Raw genomic sequence first — 24,197 nt, 5'->3', positions numbered from 1 at the left:
GGGGCGGTGCCCGCGGGGCTCGGACTCGGCACTTCCGGTGGCGGGAGCTGGAGGCGGGGACGCGGGGACGCGGGGGCCGGGGGCGGCGGGGACGCGGGGGCCGGGGGCCGGGGGCGCCGCCATGCCCGCCCGCTGCGTGGCCGCCCACTGCGGCAACACCACCAAGTGCGGGAAGTCGCTGTTCCGCTTCCCCAAGGACCGGGCGGTGCGGCTGCTGTGGGACCGCTTCGTGCGGGGCCGCCGCGCCGACTGGTACGGGGGCAACGACCGCTCGGTCATCTGCTCCGACCACTTCGCCCCCGCCTGCTTTGACGTGTCCTCGGTCCTCCAGAAGAACCTGCGCTTCTCCCAGCGCCTGAGGCTCGTAGCGGGCGCCGTGCCCACCCTGCACCGGGGGACCGCCCCAGCGCCCCGGGGCGACGGCGGCCGAGGGGGGGCGGGGCCCCCGGCGGACCCCGCGGCCCAGCCCGCCCCGCCCCCGAGCCCAGCCCGCTGCGCGCGGCCCGGGGCCCGGAGGAGGGCCGCGCCCGCACAGGTGAGGGGCCCCGGGGCCGGACGAGGGCCGCGCCCGCACAGGTGAGGGACCCCACGGTTCCCAGGCCCGGAGGAGGGCTGCGCCCGCACAGGTGAGGGAGCCCGCGGTGCCCAGGCCCGGAGGAGGGCTGCACCTGCACAGGTGAGGGAGCCCGCGGTGCCCGGGGCCGAAGGAGGGCTGCGCCCGCACAGGTGAGGGACCCCACGGTGCCCAGGCCCGGAGGAGGGCTGCGCCCGCACAGGTGAGGGAGCCCGCGGTTCCCAGGCCCGGAGGAGGGCTGCGCCCGCACAGGTGAGGGAGCCCGCGGTGCCCAGGCCCGGAGGAGGGCTGCGCCCGCACAGGTGAGGGAGCCCGCGGTGCCCAGGCCCGGAGGAGGGCTGCGCCCGCACAGGTGAGGGAGCCCGCGGTGCCCAGGCCCGGAGGAGGGCTGCGCCTGCACAGGTGAGGGACCCCGCGGTGCCCAGGCCCGGAGGAGGGCTGCGCCCGCACAGGTGAGGGAGCCCGCGGTGCCCAGGCCCGGAGGAGGGCTGCGCCCGCACAGGTGAGAGAGCCCGCGGTGCCCGGGGCCAAAGGAGGGCTGCGCCCGCGCAGGTGAGGGACCCCGCGGTGCCCGGGGCCGGAGGAGGGCTGCGCCCGCACAGGTGAGGGAGCCCGCGGTGCCCAGGCCCGGAGGAGGGCTGCGCCCGCACAGGTGAGGGAGCCCGCGGTGCCCAGGCCCGGAGGAGGGCTGCGCCCGCACAGGTGAGGGAGCCCGCGGTGCCCGGGGCCGAAGGAGGGCTGCGCCCGCACAGGTGAGGGAGCCCGCGGTGCCCAGGCCCGGAGGAGGGCTGCGCCCGCACAGGTGAGGGAGCCCGCGGTGCCCGGGGCCGAAGGAGGGCTGCGCCCGCACAGGTGAGGGAGCCCGCGGTGCCCAGGCCCGGAGGAGGGCTGCGCCCGCACAGGTGAGGGAGCCCGCGGTGCCCGGGGCCGAAGGAGGGCTGCGCCCGCACAGGTGAGGGAGCCCGCGGTGCCCAGGCCCGGAGGAGGGCTGCGCCCGCACAGGTGAGGGAGCCCGCGGTGCCCGGGGCCGAAGGAGGGCTGCGCCCGCACAGGTGAGGGAGCCCGCGGTGCCCAGGCCCGGAGGAGGGCTGCGCCCGCACAGGTGAGGGAGCCCGCGGTGCCCGGGGCCGAAGGAGGGCTGCGCCCGCACAGGTGAGGGAGCCCGCGGTGCCCAGGCCCGGAGGAGGGCTGCGCCCGCACAGGTGAGGGAGCCCGCGGTGCCCAGGCCCGGAGGAGGGCTGCGCCCGCACAGGTGAGGGAGCCCGCGGTGCCCAGGCCCGGAGGAGGGCTGCGCCCGCACAGGTGAGGGAGCCCGCGGTGCCCAGGCCCGGAGGAGGGCTGCGCCCGCACAGGTGAGAGAGCCCGCGGTGCCCGGGGCCAAAGGAGGGCTGCGCCCGCGCAGGTGAGGGACCCCGCGGTGCCCGGGGCCGGAGGAGGGCTGCGCCCGCACAGGTGAGGGAGCCCGCGGTGCCCAGGCCCGGAGGAGGGCTGCGCCCGCACAGGTGAGGGAGCCCGCGGTGCCCAGGCCCGGAGGAGGGCTGCGCCCGCACAGGTGAGGGAGCCCGCGGTGCCCGGGGCCGAAGGAGGGCTGCGCCCGCACAGGTGAGGGAGCCCGCGGTGCCCAGGCCCGGAGGAGGGCTGCGCCCGCACAGGTGAGGGAGCCCGCGGTGCCCGGGGCCGAAGGAGGGCTGCGCCCGCACAGGTGAGGGAGCCCGCGGTGCCCAGGCCCGGAGGAGGGCTGCGCCCGCACAGGTGAGGGAGCCCGCGGTGCCCGGGGCCGAAGGAGGGCTGCGCCCGCACAGGTGAGGGAGCCCGCGGTGCCCAGGCCCGGAGGAGGGCTGCGCCCGCACAGGTGAGGGAGCCCGCGGTGCCCAGGCCCGGAGGAGGGCTGCGCCCGCACAGGTGAGGGAGCCCGCGGTGCCCAGGCCCGGAGGAGGGCTGCGCCCGCACAGGTGAGGGAGCCCGCGGTGCCCAGGCCCGGAGGAGGGCTGCGCCTGCACAGGTGAGGGGCCCCCCCACACTGTGTTTCGGCTCTGCCACTCGTGTCACCTGGGGAAGGTCATCCTACCTCCAAGCGTTCTGCTCCCATCGTGAGACTAGGCGGGTGCTGTAGCGGGGATCCCCAGGCCCTACTTAGCAAGAACACAGTGGAATTAGACTTCTTGTACCTCCTTCTCCCCCAAACTCAGGCAAACACACACTCTCCTTTAGGTTATAGAGTCGCTTTCACAGTCTGCTGCAGACTTTTTTTTTTTTTTTTTTTTTACAATTTTATCTATTTATTCATGAGAGACAGAGAGGGAGGGAGAGACAGAGGCAGAGGGAGAAGTAGGCTCCCTACAGGGAGCCCTACGCAGGACTCGATTCCAGGACCCTGGGATCACGACCTGAGCCACCCAGGTGCCCCTGCTGCAGACTTTTTAAATAGAAAGGGTTCCATTTGAGCAAATCTCAGGGAAAGGTGTACTTGGATGGAACTGTTTGTGCATAATATGTTACCTAAGCGGAAATGGTGAGGGAAGGAGGATGCCGAGCTCCGGATGAAGATGGAGCTTGCTGATAACGGTTCCTTCCCACTCCTAAACTTTCTCTTGACTAGCTTTCTCTAAGTTAAATCGTCTCAGTGAGCTGAATTTTCTCACCTTGCCCTCTTCTACTTTACTAATCCATTGACTAGACTTTGCATCTGGTCGCTGTTCTCTTCTTCCCCACTTCCCATCTTAAGACTTCCCAGCCTTCTTTGAGATAATCAGACTTCAGCCTTATCACCAATACCTCGATTAAATTATGACTCTTAATTGGATCTAAAGTATGTTCATTCCTAGAGATGAGTTCACCAAGAAGTCAAGTGATCTGTAACTGCTTTAAATATTCAGATGCATTGGTAGAATTTTAGAGCTGAAGGGAAACTAAGGGCTCATCTAGTCCAAACTCACTGTATAGACAGGGATGCCAATCCAAGAGAGTAATAATTTCCTTCACGAGCCTGTAATATTTGCTCTAGGTCCAATTGCCAGACCAAAACGTTTTCTGCAATACCAGCCTGCTTCCTACATTGGATGGAGTAGGTGTTTTAAGACTGTTCTAAGGCATCCTGAAGTTACTAGAATAAAGAGCAAAATTATTAACACAGTCTGCAAGTCCTTGGGTGCTTTCTGTCCTGCCTACCATACCAGTCCTATCCAAGGCCGCTGTCCTTGTTGCTCGGCATACCCCAGTCATGCTGATCTTTGTGGCTTTTGAACATGCTGTATTCCTTCCTACCAACAAGCCTTCACTTCATTTGTTTCATGTAATACCCTGGAATTATGCCCCTCCCGTACCCTATCATCATCAATTAAGTCTTATTATTTAAAAATCGATTCAAACATCCTTCCCCTTTGATCCCCTAAATAAATACTTCCATTCTTCATATTTTTCATATGCTTCGATAGCACATATACTTCAATAACAGCACAGTTGTCATGAAATAATTGTGTAGTTTGCTTAATGTTTGTCTTCACGTTAGAATGTAAGCTCCATGAGAGCAGGGATCCTGTCTGACATGTTCATTATTGTATTGGCAGTATCTAGACAATATTTTGCAAACTTTAGGAATTCGTTAAATATTTGTGGAGTGATTATGTGATTTGAAGAACACTTTATTGCACTGTAATAGTCTTCAGTTCTCTGCCAGTTACCCTTCTCACCAAGCTGTAACCAGTCAAGACATCTGCCTCTTATCTTACTTTATCCACTATCACTGCTTACCCAGCCCTTACCTAAGCACATATAGGTACATCTATAAATACATGATGCAAACATGTAGTAAAAGATAGGAACATTAAACATGCCATGCACACCCTTACACTGCTTCTCTTCCTCAACATTATACCACCTAACCAAAACTTGGGAGAAGAAAAGCCACGCTAGTGAAACAAAGATTTTGTAGCAAAGGCTAGCGTTGAGGAAATCCAGAGTACACACCAAACCTGTTTTCCAATTAGCGTGTATATCCAGCCATCATTTCTAATAATCCATATTACGATAGAGTTATTAGGAAACCGTGTTAGTTTTATTACTAGTTACTTTAAAAATATACAAGGTTAAAAAGAGTTTAGAGTTGATAGCAGTACACTTTTAGCCAGGTCTGAATTGAGAACCCTAGTAACATTGCTAAGACAGTTTGTTTGCACCACCTCTGGTTCCTTCCCCCATTCACTCTTTTTCCAATTCCAGGACCAGCTGACTAAAAATCAAATTTCCAGGTTATTGAGGAGCTGTTATTGTATTGTTTTGGGTATTTGATGCTATATGTAGATAAATATAACTGAATGTTCTGTATCTGTATGGAGCTTGAGAAAAGATTAGGGACTCTGAGGAGAAAGGGGGCTCTCAGGAGCACTGTACACTATCAATATTTTGCTTCATGAGACTATGATTATTATTTTCCATAAGTGTTAATTTTGCATTCTTGTTTTTTTAATCCAAATGTATTTTTTAAGCTGTTTAACTGAAGTGTAACAAATATGCAGGAAAGCGCACAAATATTGTCATTGTCACAGACTGAACAAGTATAACCACTAAGATAACTCAAAGAAATAGATCATTGCTAGCAACCCAAAGGCCCCTATATCACCTGAGGTGCAGCCTTCTCTCCTCCTCAAAGAAACCAAGTTTGCCTTTTTTTTTTTTTTTTTTTTTTTTTTTGTAGCTTCATAAATTGGAATCCTTATGTAGGCATTCTTGCATCTGGCTTCTTTGATCAACATTATATGTGTGAATTCATCCCTATTGTTGCATATAACAGTAATTTGTTTTCATTATTATATAGCAGTCCATTGTATGAATATGCCAAAAAAATTTTTTATCTGTTCTACTCTACTTGGACACTTGGGTTGTAACCATTTGGGGGCAACTATAAGTAATGCTGCTATGAGCATTTTTGAACATGTGCACTTTTTTTTATATGTGCACACATTTCTGATGTATATACTTAGAGTTGCTGGGACATAGTATTATGTTGAACTTCAATAAATTACTCCCAAGTATTTTTTTAAAATAGTGGTACCAATCCACACTTTATCAGCAGCATATGAGAGTTTACATTTTTCCTCATTCTTGCCTTCACTTGGTTTTTCAGACTTTCACATTCGAGTCCTTCTGCAAGGTGTACTGGTGGTTTACTTTGCATTTCCCATTTTGTAAATGAAATTAGTAAGGGAACACTTTTTCAAATGTTAATTGAACATGTGGATAGCCTCTTTGGTGATATGCCCTTTCTTATAGTAGATTACCTTACTCTTGTCGATTTGGGGCTCTTAATAAATTGGTCAGTTAAATATGTTTCAAATCTCTTCTCCCAGTGTGGCTTGCCTCTTCACTCTTAATAGTGTCTTTTGATGTACTGAAATTCTTAATTTTAATGTAGACCAACTTAGCGCAGCCCCGGTGGTGCAGCGGTTTAGTGCCACCTGCAGCCCCGGGAGTGATCCTGGAGGCCCGGGACCAAGTCCCACATCGGGCTCCCTGCATGTGTCTGCTTCTCCCTCTGCCTGTGTCTCTGCCTCTCTCTCACTCTCTCTGAATGAATAAATAAATCTTAAAAAAGCCCATCCCTGTTTAAAAAAAAAAAAATGTAGACCAACTTACCAGTATCTTTCTGTTTAATGTTTAAAACATTCTATTATGTTTTGGATCTGCTTCACTAGGTGTTTATCGATTTTTATTAGTCTTTTCAAAGAATAAACTGCCATGTTGTCTTCTCTCTGGTATTTTTTTTCCATTATTTTCTATCATTCATCCTTCTCTGTACTTATTTCTTCAACTTTGATTTTTTAGTTGATAGGTTAGATTTATATATTACTGAGGTAAGTGATTAATAGAGATCTTTTCATATCTGTTTTTCCATTAAACTTGTTAAAAAGTAAAAACTTCACTCAAAGATATCTGTACATATTCATGCAAAAAAATCTTAAAAATAACCTACTTATGTGAAGACAAAACATTGAATTACCAAATACTTCCATTTTTGCCCAGCTGCTTAAATTTTTTTTTACTTTTCCAGTATTTTCAAATTATTTTTGTAAGACTTCATTTTGTTTACTTTTAGGTTCACAGCAAAATTGAGGTGACTAGAGAGAAATTTCCCATATTCCTACTGCCCCCACACATACATAGGTACCTCCAATATCATGATCCCCACCAGAGTGGTACATTTGTTAGAACTGACGGAAAAAAAAAAAAAAGAAAGGAACTGACGAACCTACACTGACATATCACTATCATCCAAAGTCCATAGTTTACATTACAATTCACTCTTGGATCCTCTATTTTTAAAATTTTTATTTACTGTTCTCTTTTAACTTCTTAACAAGTTAGATTGGATCATGGGGCTCATAATTTTCATATAAATGGTCAAAGGGGCATCTGAGTTTCACATGCTTATTTCCTAATTGTAGAATTCCCTAGAGTGGTATTAATAGAGTAAAAATTGACTCCTGAAATGAGAATATATTAGAAATATTTTGTGGAATAGTTTTTTATGTGATGTTAATAATCTCAATCTAAATTAAGCCTTATTTTTTATACTCTTCTATGTATATAAGACTATAAATTCCCTTGTAAGCATGGCATCAACTGTTGCACAAGTTTTTGATACAGAATATTATTATTTAGCTTAAAATACCTTTTTATTTTCACTGTAAATTTCTTTTATCTTGGGTTATTTAGAAGTAGATTTTTAAATTACCAAACCTACAGGCATTTTGTAGTTCTATTTTTGTTGTAGATTTCTAGGTCATTTACACTTTAGCCAGAGAATATACAGCATATGAATTTAATCCTTTGAAATGTATTGAAATTTGTATTAGGCAAAACATAGGTCAGTTTTTGTAAATATTCCATATGCACTTGAGGTGAATGTTCTGCAGTTGAGTACAGTGATCCATATGTGTCTATTAATCATGTTTAAAAAAAATCATGTTTAGATGTTCTATCCTTATGGAATTTTGTCTACTTAACTGTATTAAGTAATACTGGGAGAGGCATGTTAAAAATCTACCACTCTGATTTTGAGTTTACATATTTGATCTTCTAACAATTTTTGTATTATGTAGTGCTAACATAGCAACATCAGCTTTCTTTAGGTTAGTGTTGGCATAGTACATCTTTTTATATCCTTTTATTTTCAGTCTTTCTGTATCCTTAGAGTTTTGGCATTATCCTCCTATGGTTGCCCCTTTGAAGAAAATGTTACCTTTTTCCTGCGACTGCTTCTAATTTTTTCTCTGTTTTACTGTAAAGTGCATAGGTATGGCTTCCTTTGTTTTTACTTCGATAAATACAAATAGTGCTTTTGTGAAACCATATCTTAATGTCTTCTATCCATTTTGGTGAGTTTTCAGATATTATTCAAATAGTGCTTCTATATCATTTTCTCTCTTTTCTTCTGGTACTACAATTAATATCATATATAATACTTTTTCATCTTCCCTACTTTGTCTTGTCACCTTTTCTATATTTTCCAAACTTTTATCTCTCTCTGCCTCATTTCAAATATTTTATTTTGGCTTATGTTCCAGTTGATAAATACAATTTGGAAATTCTGTTAATGTGACAAAGTAATAATTGAGGTACCCAGGTAGCTCAGTTGGGTAAGTGTCTGCTTTTGGCTCAGGTCATGACCCCCAGGGTCCTAGGATCAAGCCCCACATCAGGCTCCCTGCTCAGTGGAGAGTCTGCTTCTCCCTTTCCCTCTGTTGCTCCCCTCACTCAGTGCTCACTTGCTTGCTTGCTGTATCTAGCTCTCTCAAATAAATCTTTAAAAAAAAAAAAAAAGAAGTAATAATCAGATATGTGCACAAAAGATTTATGTCTAAAGATTTCCAATATAGATTGTTTTAATCAGTTACAGTATATCTGTACAAAAGATTGTAAGCAGCGATAAAAATTATGTAGAATATTGAATAGCATAGAAACATATATTTTTAAGATTTTATTTATTTATTTGATGGAGAGAAGGAGAGCACAAGCAGGGGGATCTGGAGGAGAGGGAGAAGTAGGCTGAGCAGAAAGCCAGGTCATGACCTGAGCTGAAGGCAGGTGCCTAACCAACTGAGCCACCCAGGTGCCCCAAAACATGATATATTAGAGAAAAAACAAAACTATACAACAGATGATCCCAATAAAAAAACAAAACACATAGAAAAGACCAAAAAAGTTCCAAAATACAAGGTTATTAGCTATGAATAAAGAGATTATGGGCAAATTTTAGTTTATTTTTGCTTCTCTGTATGATGCAAATTTTTCTTAGTGATAAAAGGTATCTTTGTTCTAATGGAAACAAGTTATTTTTTAAAGCCTGATTCAATTTCTAAAATGCCATTTGTTTTTTCAGGAATAAATTGTTTTGTAAAGAAATATGTCCTTATTCTAGACTTTCATAATGCTTGGCTTAGAAGTAGTTACAGCCAGTGGAAATAGGTCATAATTTTATAAACACGAATCCTCAGTAGGATTAGGTATAATTATTCCTGTTACAAAGGGACTCTTCACAAAAGTTTTTCACAAAGTTTCTTTAAGCTGGGTCTTAGTAGCCTATATTAGGTTTTCTAGAATAATGCTACTGCTATGATATCCAATAACTTAATGCTAATAGTATTGATTTAGGGGAAAATAATGAGTTGTAAGCAAATAATAACAGATTTCCTTTTAACCAACTTTACACTTTAGCCAGAGAATTAGCACTTAGCACTTAGCAATTTGTGATTTGCATATAGTAAAAAAAAAAAAAAAACAGCATGGCAGTGTTCTTAAGAACTTGGACTTTGGAGCCAGCTTGCCTGGGTCCAAACTCCAGTCTTCCTAATATGTGACCTTGAAAACTATTGTTTATACTCTTTTACAACTCACTTTTGAAAGATAAAACCGCACTAGTCAGGCTTGCCTTTAATATAGTTCTCCTCTGGTTTATATTTTTAGATTACATGTGAAAATGAAGTTAAACAAACACAAGTCCCTGCTAATAATCTATCTTATAGTGTCACTTCAGTACCTACTCACTGTGAAGAAGGCCCAGTGCATAAAAGTACACAGTTGTCTCTGAAAAGGCCCCCTCACCGGAGTGTTGGTATGTTTTGACTCTTCAACTGATTGATAATTGAATTTGTCTTTTGTACATGAAAGATAAATGACAAGCAAAATGTAATTCACAGGGAGTTGTGTTTTTTCTCTTTCAGGTATTCAGGCCAAAGTGAAAGTGTTTGGAACACAACTGTGTAATGCCACTACTCAGACTGACGGATTGCAGCCTAGGAGGAGCTCTCTCTTTGACATCTACTCCAGTGACTCAGACCCAGATGCAGATTGGGATGTCAAGAGTGAGCAGAGCGATTTGTCCTACATAGCAGTGCAAGTGAAAGAAGAGTCTTGCTAAAAATGCAACTCAAATGACTTGATGTGCTATAGATTTTCAAATCTTCGCTCACATAATTATTTCTTTGCCCTTGTAAATCTTTCACTTTGGGATACTTGAATATCAGCAAAATGTGTTTAGCTCTAAGGCAAAAATATGCCCACCTGCCAAGATCATGAAGATTATCCTGCCCACAAACCTCCCCACCTCCCACTTTCACCTCGTTTCTTTTTTCTTTTTATCCGTTTGGTGGATATCAAGTTATAAAACAAAACCACGGTAGCAGCATTTCCAGATCAAGATTAAGCACTGAATATTTAAGCTTAATGCAGAAGCAGCATTCATATGGGACTTATTTGACATTCACAAGTTAGAAGGTCACTATCCTAAATAATTTGAAGATAATAGTAATCACAGCCAAGTCTGATACTATTAAATGATTTGGGAGCCAGGAGACTCATCCTTGATTATTACTTTTTTATGTTGTATATTTATTAGTTTGTCCATTTGTAATACTGTTGGATCTGTGAATCGGTCCTTGTGAGCATTTCTGGTGAAGTTATGGCTCTTACAGAAAATTTTCAAAGGGAATTAATTTAAATAGAGATAGAGTTTCATATACTTGGATTGCATTATTAATGAAATCTATTTGCATTGGTTCCTATTACAACAAACCAATTAGCTTGATTAATTTAGATTGAAATTATTGACATGGAAAAAGAAAGTATTATATTTCTAACATATTCCTTTTCAAGAATTAAGTTTTCCTCTATTAATACCTTTCTGTTGAATTCTACATTTGGGAAATAAGCATGTGAAACAGCTGTCCCACCTGCCATTCACCAGGAAAATTTCTATGGCAACTCTGTACCATGAAGTAATTTGTTACAATGGTTTCTGAGAAACTTATTATAACTCTGATCTTCTATTGAGAATAAAAATAAATGTCCATTTTGTACCTCATCTTGTTAGTTGTGCATGATTGGAAGAACTTGCATGCATTTTATTCTAGAAGGTTTAAATAATATACCAAAGTGATTTTCTTCCTAATTTCATGTGTGACTTAATTTGAACAGTGTAATTTTAATAAAAAGAATAATAAAATAAAATATTAATAAAAGTGTGAGCCTGAACAATGATTATGTAAACACATAACAGTATTTTTAAGTATATAAATCTTCTGAAGCTAAATACTATCAGTAAGTACCTATTGTCTCTTGAGTTCTTAAACAGCCTATTGCCTTAACTCAAGTTATAATGAATGTTATATGCCCTTTATCTCCAAATTTCACTGCCATAAGTTTACTTCATTTCTATATGTTAAACAACTTTGACAGCCATAACTTCTCTTCCTTCCCTTCTTCCCTTCTTTCCTTCCTTACTTTTTTCTGTTTCTTTCTATTCAGTTAGGGTTTTTTTCCTCTTACCAATTGAGAATTTGTTTGGTTTGTTGACTCACATAATTTTATAATGTACAATGTTTCACTGTCCTAAAGTAAAATGAAATACTGGTTTTTAAAAAATTAAATATGAGGGGGCAGCCCGGCTGGCTCAGCGGTTTAGCGCCGCCTTCAGCCCAGGGCGTGATCCTGGAGTCCTGGGATCGAGTCCCACATCAGGCTTCCTGGATGGAGCCTGCTTTTCCCTCTACCTGTGTCTCTGCCTCTCTCTCTCTCTCTCTGTGTGTCTCATGAATAAATAAATCTTTTTTAAAAAGTTAAATATGAGGGATTTATAGTTTATATGATACTGATTACTTTTTGCATATTTTCAGTTATCTTCATTTCTTTTGTTGCCACATGGGTTTAATGGGAAAAAAATGCGATATACCTCAACACCTACCATATTATTTTTCATTTGTTCATTTAATAAGTGTTTATTAAACCTACTCTGTGCCAGATAACTATTCTAGACACCAAGGATACATTGGTGAGCAAGACAAAGCTCCTGACCTCTTGGTGGTTACCTTTGGAGGGGAGCCAGACAATATACAAGGAAATGAGTGAATAATTTTAGACAGTGATTAGTGCTATGACGAAAACAAGGCAGAGTAAGATGTTAGGACATAATTGGGATTGGGAAGAGGGTTGGCTCTTCTTGGTAGGATAATCAGGAAAACCCTCTCTGAAGATACAATAATTGACCAGAGACCTAGATGATCAGAAAGAGCAGCATTCCACATAATAGAAATAGCAGGCGCTCTGGTATTTGAGGAACAACGAGGCTCAGGTGGCTGGAGATCATGAACTAGGTGAGATTGGAGTGGTATACAGGACCAGACCATGTAAGGCATTTGCTGTCACTATCAAGAATTTTTATCTTGTTCTAGGCTTAAATTCTATTTTAAATGTGTTTTATGGCTGGCTTACCTGCCAGTATTTATGTCTTATACTGAAAAAACATAATGGGATTCACACATAAAATCACTGGACTTGAGGCAAGAGAAGAGAACTATGTCAAGTGTATGTGAATATAAAGCTTGTTTGGTCAAAAATATTCCTCTGGGAATTCTGGAGAAATTATGGTAGTGATGATGTCATTTTCTTTTAAATCTCCCCAAATTTCCCCATGGAAACAAATAGAGCATTTATTATTCTGTTAGTGGCAAGGAAGCTTGTATCAGATTAGCCTTACCGCATAACATTTATAGAAAACCAATAACTGACAGACCAGGAGAGCATCAAAAGCAAATAGAAGGGATCCCTGGGTGGCGCAGCGGTTTGGCGCCTGCCTTTGGCCCAGGGTGCGATCCTGGAGACCCGGGATCGAATCCCACGTCGGGCTCCCGATTCATGGAGCCTGCTTCTCCCTCTGCCTGTGTCTCTGCCTCTCTGTGTGTGTGACTATCATAAATAAATAAAAATTTTAAAAAAAGCAAATAGAAGTAGCAAGTCAGCCTTAAAAGAAGTGAGCTACGGTGGGCGAGATGTCTTTTGTGTGCCTTCTCACCTGAATGCACTCACTCCAGCAGAAAGGTGCCATCCTGCTCAACTGAGGAATCAAGAGTTGAAAATTAAGGGCTACTGGAGTGGGGCAAGTCATGGAAAAGTAGAAGCCACAGGGGAGAAGGACCCAAATCTGCTTCTAAACCACCCAAATCTTATAGTGATCACTGAAGTACACGTGTTGTTGCCTTGAGAGACCTCAGGGGTCCCAGCAGAAAGCAACAGTTGGAAACCTCTGCTTAGCTGCTTATCGTCCTAGAGGAAGCAGAGTTTGGAGTTTGAGTCCTACCCAGTTAACTGGCAGTCAGAACAAAATCCGTCATGCTTGAGAATAAGATGACAGAATTTATCACCTAAAATGCCCAGTACGATATTAAGAATTACTAGTCATGTGGAGAAATTGGAAAGTGTGATCAATAATCAAGACAAAAAGGAAGCAACACCCAGATGACCAGAACTTGTAATTAGCAAAGAAAAGCTTTTATTTTTAAAAAAATATTTATGTACTTAAGAGAGAGCCCAGAGAGTGGGAGACGCAGACCCCCACTGAGCAAGGAGCCCAACGTGGGGCTTGATCCCAGGACCCTGGGGGCATGACCTGAGCCGAAGGCAGACCCTTAACTGACTGAGCCACCTACGTGCCCCCACCTTTATAAAAAGATTGTATTTAGCAGACAAGAACTTCAGAAGAGCTATTACAAACGTGTTCAAACACGGAGGTATAGCAATATTGAAGAACGAAGAAGTGGGGATCTCAGAAGAGAAAAGCAATAAAAAAGAACCAAATAGAAATTCTGGAGTTGAAAGAGACAAACTATCAAAACACAAGAGATGAAACAAAATCTAAATTGCTCTATATCTGTCAAAGGATTGAATTATAATCCTTTCACAAGAAATTTTATGCTCAGATGACTTCACTTATAACTTCTATCAAATACATAAGGAAAAAATGCAAATGTTACATAAACCCTTTCAAGAGAAAAGAATTAGGGAATACTTCTCTAGACTTAATGAGTTCAACATTATCCTTTTACCAAAAGTAGGTAAAGACATTATAAGAAATTATAAAGCAATATCCTAATGTGAATGTAGATGCAAATATCCCTATTAGCAAACCTATCCTGCAGTATATTATAAAAATAGTACATCATGTCCAAGTATAACTTAGCTCAACACTGCAAGGTTAGCCTCACATTCAAAAATCAACCGATGCAAAAAAAAAAAAAAAAAAAATCAACTGATGCAATCACCAAATTAAGAGACTAAAAGAAAAATCACATGATCATCTCAGATTTAGAAAGAGCATTTGACAAAAATCAACATCTATTTATGATTAAAAACTCTCCACAAACTAGGAATAGAAGGGAAATTTCTCAGTCTGATAAATGGCAGCCAGGATGTATATATCAATATCATACTTAATGTTCAAGGGCTGAAAGCTTTATCAGGAACAAGTGTCAGGAACATGGCAGGGACATCCATTCTTTAGTATTCCTAGTCAACATTGTACTGAATATCCTAATTATTGCAATAAAGGCAAAAAATGCATAGAAGTTTAAAAAGATATAAAATTGTTTATATTGGGATGCCTGGGTGGCTCAGCGGTTAAGTGTCTGCCTTGGGCCCAGGGAGTGTGTGATCCTAGAGTCCTGGGATTGAGTCCCACGTTGGGCTCCCTGCAGGGAGCCTGCTTCTCTCCCTGCCTGTGTGTCTCTGCTTCTCTCTCTCTCTGTCTCATGAATAAATAAAATCTTTTTAAAAAATTGTCTCAATATAGATCACATACATAGAAATGCCAATGGGATCTACATAAAAGCTAATAGAATTAATAAGTGAGTTTAGTAAAACCATGTATACAAACCAACTGTATTTCTCTGTACTAGCAAAGTGAAATAAAAAACCAAATATGGGATACCTGAGTGGCTCAGTTGGTTAAATGTCTGCCTTTGGCTCAGGTCATGATCCTGGAGCCCCAGGATTAAGTCATGCATCAGGCTCCCTGCTCAGCAGAGAATCTGCTTCCTCGCCCTCTGCCCCTCCCCCAGCTCATACTCTCTCCCACACTCTCTCAAATAAATAAATAAAATCTTTATAAAAAATCAATATAATTTACAATATAGAAAGACAAAGGGTTTAGAATAACCAACTGCTGGATAGAGAAGGAGCTACTGGAACTCTCATACATGCATGATGGGAATGTGAAATGTTAAAAACCATTCTAGAAAACAGCTTGGCAAACTTTTATAAAGGTGAAATACCCATATCATTCAACCAAGCGCTTCAACTCTTGAGTATTTATCCAAGAGAAATTAAAATGCATGTCCACATTATAAGAGCCAAAACCTGAAAACAACCCATATGTTCATTAACAGGTGAATGGATAAGCAAGTTATAGTATATCCAGATAATGGAACTCTCTCAACAATAAAAGAGAACAAGCATGTATGTAAAAAACATGGGTGAATTTTGAAGACATCATGCTGAGTGAAAATATTTGGATTCAAATAAGAGTACATACCCTATATTTCCATTTGCGTGAAATTCTAAAAAGAGAGATAACTAATCTATAGTAACAGAAAGAAAATCAGTGGTTGCCTACGACTGGAGCAGTGAAGACACTCTCCACAAAGGACAGAAAGAAATGTTTGGGCTAATATGAGTGTTTAAGATCCTGACACAGGGCAGCCCCAGTGGTGCAGTGGTTTAGTGCCACCTGCAGCCTGGGGTGTGATCCTGGAGACCCCAGATCGAGTCCCACATCAGGCTCCCTGCATGGAGCATGCTTCTCCCTCTGCCTGTGTTTCTGCCTCTGTCTCTCTCTCTCTCTCTGAATAAATAAATAAAAATCTTAAAAAAGATAAATAAATAAGATCCTGATGCAGCAATAGTTACATTGGTACATAGCCTTGTAGTCGTGTACATTATACCTTTATAAAGTTGACCAAAGAAAAGGCCAATACATGCTAGTTGCTAAATGACTAGTATAGACAATAAGTTCTATAGTTTTTTTTTTAAGATTTATTTATTCATGAGAGACACAGAGACATAAGCAGAGGCAGAAGCAGGCTCCCTGCAGGGAGCCTTGATGAGGGACTCAATCCCAGGATGCTGGGATCATGACCTGAGCTAAAGGCAGATGGTCAACCACTGAGCCACCCAGGTGTCCCTAGTTCTATAGTTTTTCAAGCGACGCTTCCCAAAAGAGGTAAAATTGGAATTTCCCTCTTGGGAGAAATAGAATATAAATATGCTACATTAGAAAAAAAAACTGAGCAAAGAAAAAGTCAACACAGGCATGAATGCAGGAGGAGCAGAGCGGGTGGCGTGCAGGGATGGTGGTGCTATCGTTAGACTGAAGGCAGAGGCTCTTTCCAGGGAATTGTGGAAGATTCAGATGGAAGGAGGAGAAAGTTAGTGGCAGAATGTTGCCAGAACAAAAAGATCAATCTTTATCCTTTGGGTACCGAATGACCTTTTCAGATTTTTGAGCAGGGAAGTATGTTCGGCAAATGAACCTGTATTGTGGTGCAGGAACAATCAGCAAGGAGAGAATTTGCTGGAGTTCAGCTTCTGAAAGAAATTGAGGAAGACACAAAGAGATGGAAAAATATTCCATGCTCATGGATTGGAAGAATTAATATTGTGAAAATGTCTATGCTACCCAGGGCAATTTACACATTTAATGCAATCCCTATCAAAATACCATGGACTTTCTTCAGAGAGTTGGAACAAATCATCTTAAGATTTCTGTGGAATCAGAAAAGACCCCGAATAGCCAGGGGAATATTAAGAAAGAAAACCATAGCTGGGGGCATCACAATGCCAGATTTCAGGTTGTACTACAAAGCTGTGGTCATTAAGACAGTGTGGTACTGGCACAAAAACAGACACATAGATCAATGGAACAGAATAGAGAATCCAGAAGTGGACCCTCAACTTTATGGTCAACTAATATTCGATAAAGCAGGAAAGACCATCCACTGGAAAAAAGACCATCTCTTCAATAAATGGTGCTGGGAAAATTGGACAGCCACGTGCAAAAGAATGAAACTAGACCATTCTCTTACACCAGACACAAAGATAAACTCAAAATGGATGAAAGATCTAAATGTGAGACAACATTCCATCAAAATCCTAGAGGAGAACCCAGGCAGCACCCTTTTTGAACTTGGCCACAGCAACTTCTTGCAAGATACATCCATGAAGGCAAGGGAAACAAAAGCAAAAATGAATTATTGGGACTTAAGATAAAAAGCTTCTGCAGAGCAAAGGAAACAGTCAACAAAACTAAAAGACAACCTAGAATGGGAGAAGATATTTGCAAATGACACATCAGATAAAGGGCTAGTATCCAAGATCTATAAAGAACTTATTAAACTCAACAGCAAAGAAATAAACAATCCAATCATGAAATGGGCCAAAGACGTGAACAGAAATCTCACAGAGGAAGACATAGACATGGCCAACACGCACATGAGAAAATGCTCCGCATCACTTGCCATCAGGGAACTGCAATTCAAAACCACAATGAGATACCACCTCACACCAGTAAGAATGGGGAAAATCAACAAGACAGGAAACCACAAATGTTGGAGAGGATGTGGAGAAAGGGAGAGAGGGGAACCCTCTTGCACTGTTGGTGGGAATGTGAACTGGTACAGCCGCTCTAGAAAACTGTGTGGAGGTTCCTCAAAGAGTTAAAATAGAACTATGTCCTATGGCCCAGCAATTGCACTGCTGGGGATTTACCCCAAAGATACAGATGCAGTGAAACACTGGGACACCTGCACCCCGATGTTTATAGCAGCAATGTCCACAATAGCCAAACTGTGGAAGGAGCCTCGGTGTCCACCGACAGATGAATGGATAAAGGAGATGTGGTCTATATACACAATGGAATATTCCTCAGCCATTAGAAACGACAAATACCCACCATTTGCTTCAACGTGGATGGAACTGGAGGGTATGATGCTGAATGAAGTAAGTCAATTGGAGAAGGACAAACATTATATGGTCTCATTCATTTGGGGAATATAAAAAAGAGTGAAAGGGAATAAAGAGGAAAGGAAAGAAAAGGAGTGAAAATATCAGTGAGGGTGACCAAACGTGAGAGATCCCTAACTCTGGGAAATGAACAAGGAATAGTGGAAAGGGAAGTGGGCAGGGGCTTGGGGTGACTGGGTGACAGGCACTGAGGGGGGCACTTGGCGGGATGAGCACTGGGTCTTATGCTCTATGTTGGCAAATTGAACTCCAATTAAAAAAATTAATTAAAAAAATTTGCTGGGGTTCAGATGGCAGACTTGCAGTAGTCTGGCTTGAGAAGATCGAAGATTGAACTAGAGTGGAAGGCAAAGAACGAAGGTGATACAGAGAAGAAGAATTGACTGGACACGAATATTGGGTTAGACTTTGGATTTGTGAACAAGGACAGAGAGTAAAAAGGTTTTGGCAATATACAAAGCCCTCTGTAAATATGACTTCCACCCATTTCTCCAAAGTTTCATTAATCATCTGTTCTGGTAAAGTTGATGGGATCCCACACCCTGCCCCACTGCTATAATATACTTAGCTCGGAATAGTGTTTTATCTCACACTATAGCCCTAAAATGGTTACTCCCCACCCCATCCCTTACAATTTAAAATAATTAAATTGCATTTATCTGATGTAGTTACCTAAGCCATTAACGTAGAGGGGTTTTTGCGCCTATCATTCAAATTTTACTTTTCCCCTAAAGAATAAAATGATTTTAAGATTTTGTTGATTTATTTATTTGAGAAAGAGAGGAAGAGAACACACAGGAGGAGGGACAAAGGGAGATGGAGAGAGAGAATCTCAAAAATGGCAGTACAATTAGTGGAGGTAAGAAGCAGCCAGCTTGGAGGGAAAGATGTTGATTTCAACATTGGGGGTCAATCATCTGAGAAACCTACCCTGACCCTACTTCTTACCCCTGTCTTAAGACTGGATGAACTGCCACTGCATACACCAAAGCCATTACAACATTTGTCATGTTGTGTTGTGACTGTCTACCAATCTCCCCCCGGGAGGCTCCATAAAACACGAAAGTAAGGACTATGTTTCCTTAGTATTCCCGTGTGCCAAGCACCGCTCTGAGAGCCCAAGGGTTTTGCATAGGAGTTTGGCGCATGGTGAGTGCTTGTAAGTATTGCTAAATACGTACTGAATGTTGAGTTTGAGAGCATAATGGAACGGGATAGCGGATGCATCCCTCAGGCCATCAGAGTGGTGAGTTTAGGAGATATATTCTGGGGAGGTAGTTACATAACAGTGATGGTTGAGACCGTGATATAAGATTCCTAACCGACAGCTTATAAACCTCCTGTGGCATTTAATGTCTTCATTACTTACCTGGCAAATTTGCTCCAAAATGAGAAGTAGGAGAGAACCAAGAAAATGCATGCAAGCCTGCGTTATCCATTAATCGATTCAACAACCTCTGAATATTCAGGAACCTGCTCTTCAGATAATTGGCACACACGCACACAAAGCTTTGCCTGGCACTTGGTGCTTGCCTCTTCCCATTTGTACCAAGAATAATGAAGCAGTGACATTTGAGAAAATGGGAGAAAAATTCGAGGTGGGGGTGGCAGCCGCCTGACCGCGTGTTGGGTTTTCACCCCGGTTGAGTACTGATGCTCTACGATGTATCGACTGTATGAGCTTAGACAAATTACTTCACCTCTCTGGGTTTATGTCTTCTCATCTGCAAAACCACGATGTTAATATCTATATCATATTTTTGCTGAGAGGATTAAATGAATCCAATAAGAGTGCCTGGCGGGTGGGAAGCACGCCAGGAGAGTATGGTAAAGAGGATGGCCCTTGGCCACATGACCTGGGCTTGAATGGTTGGCTCTGCCACTTACTGGGCAAGTTATGTGTCTGTGCTCCGTTTCCTCACCTGGAAAGTAGGGGTGCTGTCACAGGTTTTGCTATGAGAACTCCAAGAACAGTAGCCCGCCCCCCCCCCCGGCCCCCGAACACCGGCTGACACAGAGCAAACAGCACGTCAGTGTTCGTTAGGATTCCTGCCACTTCCTTACTCCAATATCTTGATTCTCAAGCCCATCTCCAGTTAGGTCTGGTCTCTTCACTGCCCCTCCTCCATCCGTGGTAGGATGACTAGTGGATGTTTCTACTGAGTTCACACAGTGACACTAGATGGGGTTGCTGAGTTAAAGCACCTAAGAACTGCTAGGCAGCCACATTACATTTTTGGAGCTGAATGAGACTTTTGGAATGCTCTAGTCTGCCCCTTTTATTTTGTGGTTGAAGAAACTAAGGATCAGAGAAGTTATCTGATGTAATCCCTGCCTCCAGTTGTCTCAGCAAGCCAGTCTCCCCGTTTCTGGCAAACCCAATCCCACCCTTCAGCAGAAACAAGTGAATAATAAAGCCGGATGTGCTTACCCATTCTGGTTTTTTTTTTCTAGAATCATTTGATCAAACTCAAATGATCCTATAAGCTCCACAGGAGCAGGAGCAAGCTGCCATCATTCACTGACTGTTCTGTCTGGCATATGGTACAGCCTCAATTAACACTCCTTGAATGCATGATAGGGATCTATCATATCTTCAAAGTTCTAGAGATTTCAAATCTTCCTTAATACTTGTTCCAATGCTCTCTGAAGGGGATTACTCCTAACACGGCCTCATTCCCTTCATGTGTACGTCGATCAATCCTTTTCTTCTTTTTCTACTTTCTGCAAAGATGTTAGTTAAAGCTGGAGAGAATTTTGGAAAAGTCACCCAGTCAAAAATTTTCGTTTTGTCAATAAAAAAACTAATTTAGGTCCACAGAAACGAAACAAACTGCTTAGTGGCAAAGCTGAGATTAGACTCTCCCTTAGCTTATCATCTTTAAAAAAAAATTCAGTCTACTTCAAGATACTATCACACTTCTTCCACCTGTCCTTTAAAGGATCCCTAACTTTTCCTCCAGGTCATATTCTCCAGATTATTATTAATTTTGATTGATTCTCACTAGCAGCAGGCTTACCATTCATATCGTTCTTTTTCCTGATTCTAGGACAGTAACCTACCTTATCATTGCTACTCACCATCTACAACTTGCCCCTCTTGGTTCTTAATCCTTGACCTTGAGAAGAAAAAGTAGGTCCTCTTTCCCATCTGAACCAGCAAGGATGGGTTTTCAGATATTCCAAGGAAGTTGTCCCTGCCTGGTTAGTTCCAAAACCGAAGGGTGCATCATATGGATGGACGTTTCTGTGATTAGTGCTGCATAACCCATCATGCCGCCTGCAGGTACGCACACAGACTAAAGAATGTTGTTTGTGAGACTTGTGGGGCATAAGTGACCTTGGGAGTCTGATTAGTTGACATTAGCTGGCCTCCAGGTCAGAATTGACCATTCTGGTCTGGACACCAAGAGCTGTAAATCTTGCCTTACATCCCCTCCGCTCCAGGCTGGGCTGCCCACCACCCCCTCAATGGAATCCAGGAGGGGAAGCAAACACACCTAGCCCAGGCTCCTTGAATATGTAAAGACATGATAACAGAGGAATGTAGTTCGCTCCAAACTGCAGGTGGGCAAACAAATGTTTAACTTCAGACCCCGCCACTTGCCCTATATATGCGGCCCTTATAGGGATTGTCACCTGCAGGGAGGATGCTCCGCCCGGGGCCTCTCCATTGGGACTCCAGCCTGGCTGTCTCCACAGGGCTTCCCCAGCTAATGAGGCTGGATGTCCTAAGTACTCAATTTGATGTAACTCTGTCTTATTTTCCCTTACTGCTTCCTATTGCCCTCATCTAGGTGCAGATTTCCCATTTCTTCTTTCTATTTGATTTTCATATCAATCAAATGGGTGTTTTTCCCATTCTAAATGGAGAATACAGCTGCCATGAATCTTTTGTTTAGAATAAAGGACCCCAGACATCTAGGACACTTCCAGGATTGTTCCAAGATGGTGTTTACAATTCTATTTAGAGCCTCAAAAGTGTGTTGGGCACTGAGATAACATAACCCAGGGCAATCCCTAAACAGTGTTCCCTGGTTGCACTGACTGACATTCAGGTTCTGTTTTGCTAACACCAGGAAATGAAGAATTTCTATAGCCAAACACTGTCTCCTTTTAACTCTTTCTTTACAGTTCAGTTTACTGGTTTATTTCTTTACCAACCCTCCTATCTTTCTTTTTTTTTTTTTTTTTAGGATTTTATTTATCTATTCATGGGAGACACAGAGAGAGGCAAAGACATAAGCAGAGGGAGAAGCAGGCTCCATGCAGGGAGCCCGATGTGGGACTCGATCCCAGGACCCCGGGATCACGACCTGAGCCAAAGGCAGACGCTCAACCACTGAGCCACCCAGGCATCCCAATGGTTGCTTTTTATTTAAGTCATTACATTGTGGGGTAGCGTAGTATTTAGGAAACACTCCCTGATATATATGTAGTGGTAAAGACTCCCTAAAGAAATGGCAATCAGTATTTTCTAGTTCTCTCATGCCTTATCTTTACCCTCATCCTCCTACCTTCTATCATCCTCGATTTAGTTAGCCATTCCCACTACACGTGATATTTTACCTAATGAAGGAATAGCAAGCAGAGTATGACTGCTCCTAATCTGGGTCAGCTGCCTGTTTAGACTTAGGTGTCCTCCGCTTGGCAACCCATCATTAAAGGTTGTGTCTTTCACAGGTGTAGGAACGTCTTGAGAAATAAGGTCCTATCTCTCTAGGCACAGATCTGATGTCGTTTTTGGAATGTTGGTGAGTGTGTGGGCTCCAGAGCCAACAGCCAAGAAAGAATTCTTGAGACGTCTTTGGTGCAAAGTGGTGGTTTTACTAAAGCACGGGGACAGGAGACAGGATTCATCAGCAGGAAGGTCTGCCGCCCTGGGTTGGTGATGGGTGGCTGATTATACTTAGGAGCTAGCAGTAAGGAAAAAGGAAGGTTTTTCAAAAGAATTTTCATATGCTAAAGAGAACTTACAAGTTACCGGAGGCTTTGCCATTGTCAAGTTAAGGTTGTTTTCCCTTCTAGCAAGGCATTAACACTAAGACACCTAGGAGCTTTCTGGAGGAACTTTATACTCTGCCTGCCTCAAATATTGGCCAATGGCGGCAGGTTGTAAGGACAGGTGATTGTATCTACATTTCCTTCTGGAAGTTAGGTTATTGATAAGAATGCTTTTTCCTTGTTAATCACTAAGACATTGATCAACAGAGGGAGACTCAGGCCTTTGTAGGACTGTGATCTCTGTAAGTTAATCATTTGTGTTTCCTTCCCTTAGCTTTAGGGCCGCCAGGAGTGTCTGAGGAATGTCATACAGATCCCACCTGGGAGTGGGAGTGGGGTGGGGGTGGTTTGTGGGGTGTCATCTTGTGCTTTGTGCTCAGCCTGCCTTCTGCTCCCTCATCAGATCCACTGCATGGTTTCAGATCCAGACCACTCTCTTCATGGACATGACAGCTTTTTAGATTCTGCCTATGGAAGTTGATCTCTCTGCCTGAACTTCTGTTATTTTTTTAAAGATTTATTTATTTGAGAGAGAGAGAGAAAAAGAGAGCGTGGGGAGAGGGGCAGAGGGAGAGAGAGACAAGCAGACTCCTTGCTGAGCCAGGAGCCCCCTGTGGGGCTCGATCCCATGACCCTGAGATCACGATCTGAGCCAAAACCAAGAGTCAAGCGCTCAAACCGACCCAGGCACCCTGAATTTCCTCTCTTACTAAAGTGCCAGTAAGTTTCTCCTTCTTGACAGTCCTCTCATCCTTTTGGAAAACACACACTTTTGGAAACTCTACGTTGTATCACGACTTTATCTCCAACATCATTCCAGGCTACCAATCCACAGTCTGGGTCCCCACAGTGGACTCCTCAGGATGTGACTTGCAAGTACTCCTCCCTTCAGTTCAGCTCTCAGCATAGTATGGTCTCTCACTCACCCAACCAACAAGCACAGTAGAATCAGCCCTTCTCTTAAATATCTAACAGCGTATCTACAAATTCTGAAAACCAATTCCAGCCATGCATTAGTTAGAATTTGATTCCCGGTTGGAAGAAAGGTAGAGATGATGACCTTGAGAGGGATTGGAGTTACCTAACAGGCTTATTCCAAATAGTCCTGTCCTGAACTGTGTTACCATTGGGGTTGGTTGATGCAATTTCACATGAATCTGACGTGTCAAAAAACAGTGGTAAGCAACTCAATGGCATTCACTCATATTCTAAAAATGAAAAACCACAGTTGAACTCGTGTGATATTGCAGCAAAATTTTTATGACAAAGTGTGGGC

The 24,197-nt window shown here is 43.7% G+C and overlaps 1 protein-coding gene across 1 annotated transcript; it reads left to right on the top strand.

The window, feature by feature from the left end:
- The first annotated feature begins 83 nt into the window (after positions 1–83).
- Positions 84–11,088, top strand: THAP10 (THAP domain containing 10). Its single transcript, XM_072809454.1, has 3 exons — positions 84–535; positions 9,536–9,683; positions 9,793–11,088. Exons 1-3 carry the CDS (start codon positions 122–124, stop codon positions 9,987–9,989), a joined length of 759 nt encoding a protein of 252 aa, XP_072665555.1. The 5' UTR covers positions 84–121; the 3' UTR covers positions 9,990–11,088.
- Positions 11,089–24,197: the final 13,109 nt, after the last annotated feature.

The sequence above is a fragment of the Canis lupus genome, chromosome 32, assembly GCF_048164855.1.
Source record: "Canis lupus baileyi chromosome 32, mCanLup2.hap1, whole genome shotgun sequence".
Lineage (NCBI taxonomy): Eukaryota > Metazoa > Chordata > Mammalia > Carnivora > Canidae > Canis > Canis lupus.
This window is presented reverse-complemented; position numbering and strand designations above follow the sequence as displayed.

Bases quoted from the DNA above. Each gene is read 5' to 3' on its own strand.
- THAP10 (XM_072809454.1), top strand. From the start codon at position 122: ATGCCCGCCCGCTGCGTGGCCGCCCACTGCGGCAACACCACCAAGTGC. The intron at 536-9,535 runs GTGAGGGGCCCC...TTATATTTTTAG, and splicing joins GGAGGGCCGCGCCCGCACAG to ATTACATGTGAAAATGAAGT. The intron at 9,684-9,792 runs GTATGTTTTGAC...TTTCTCTTTCAG, and splicing joins GCCCCCTCACCGGAGTGTTG to GTATTCAGGCCAAAGTGAAA.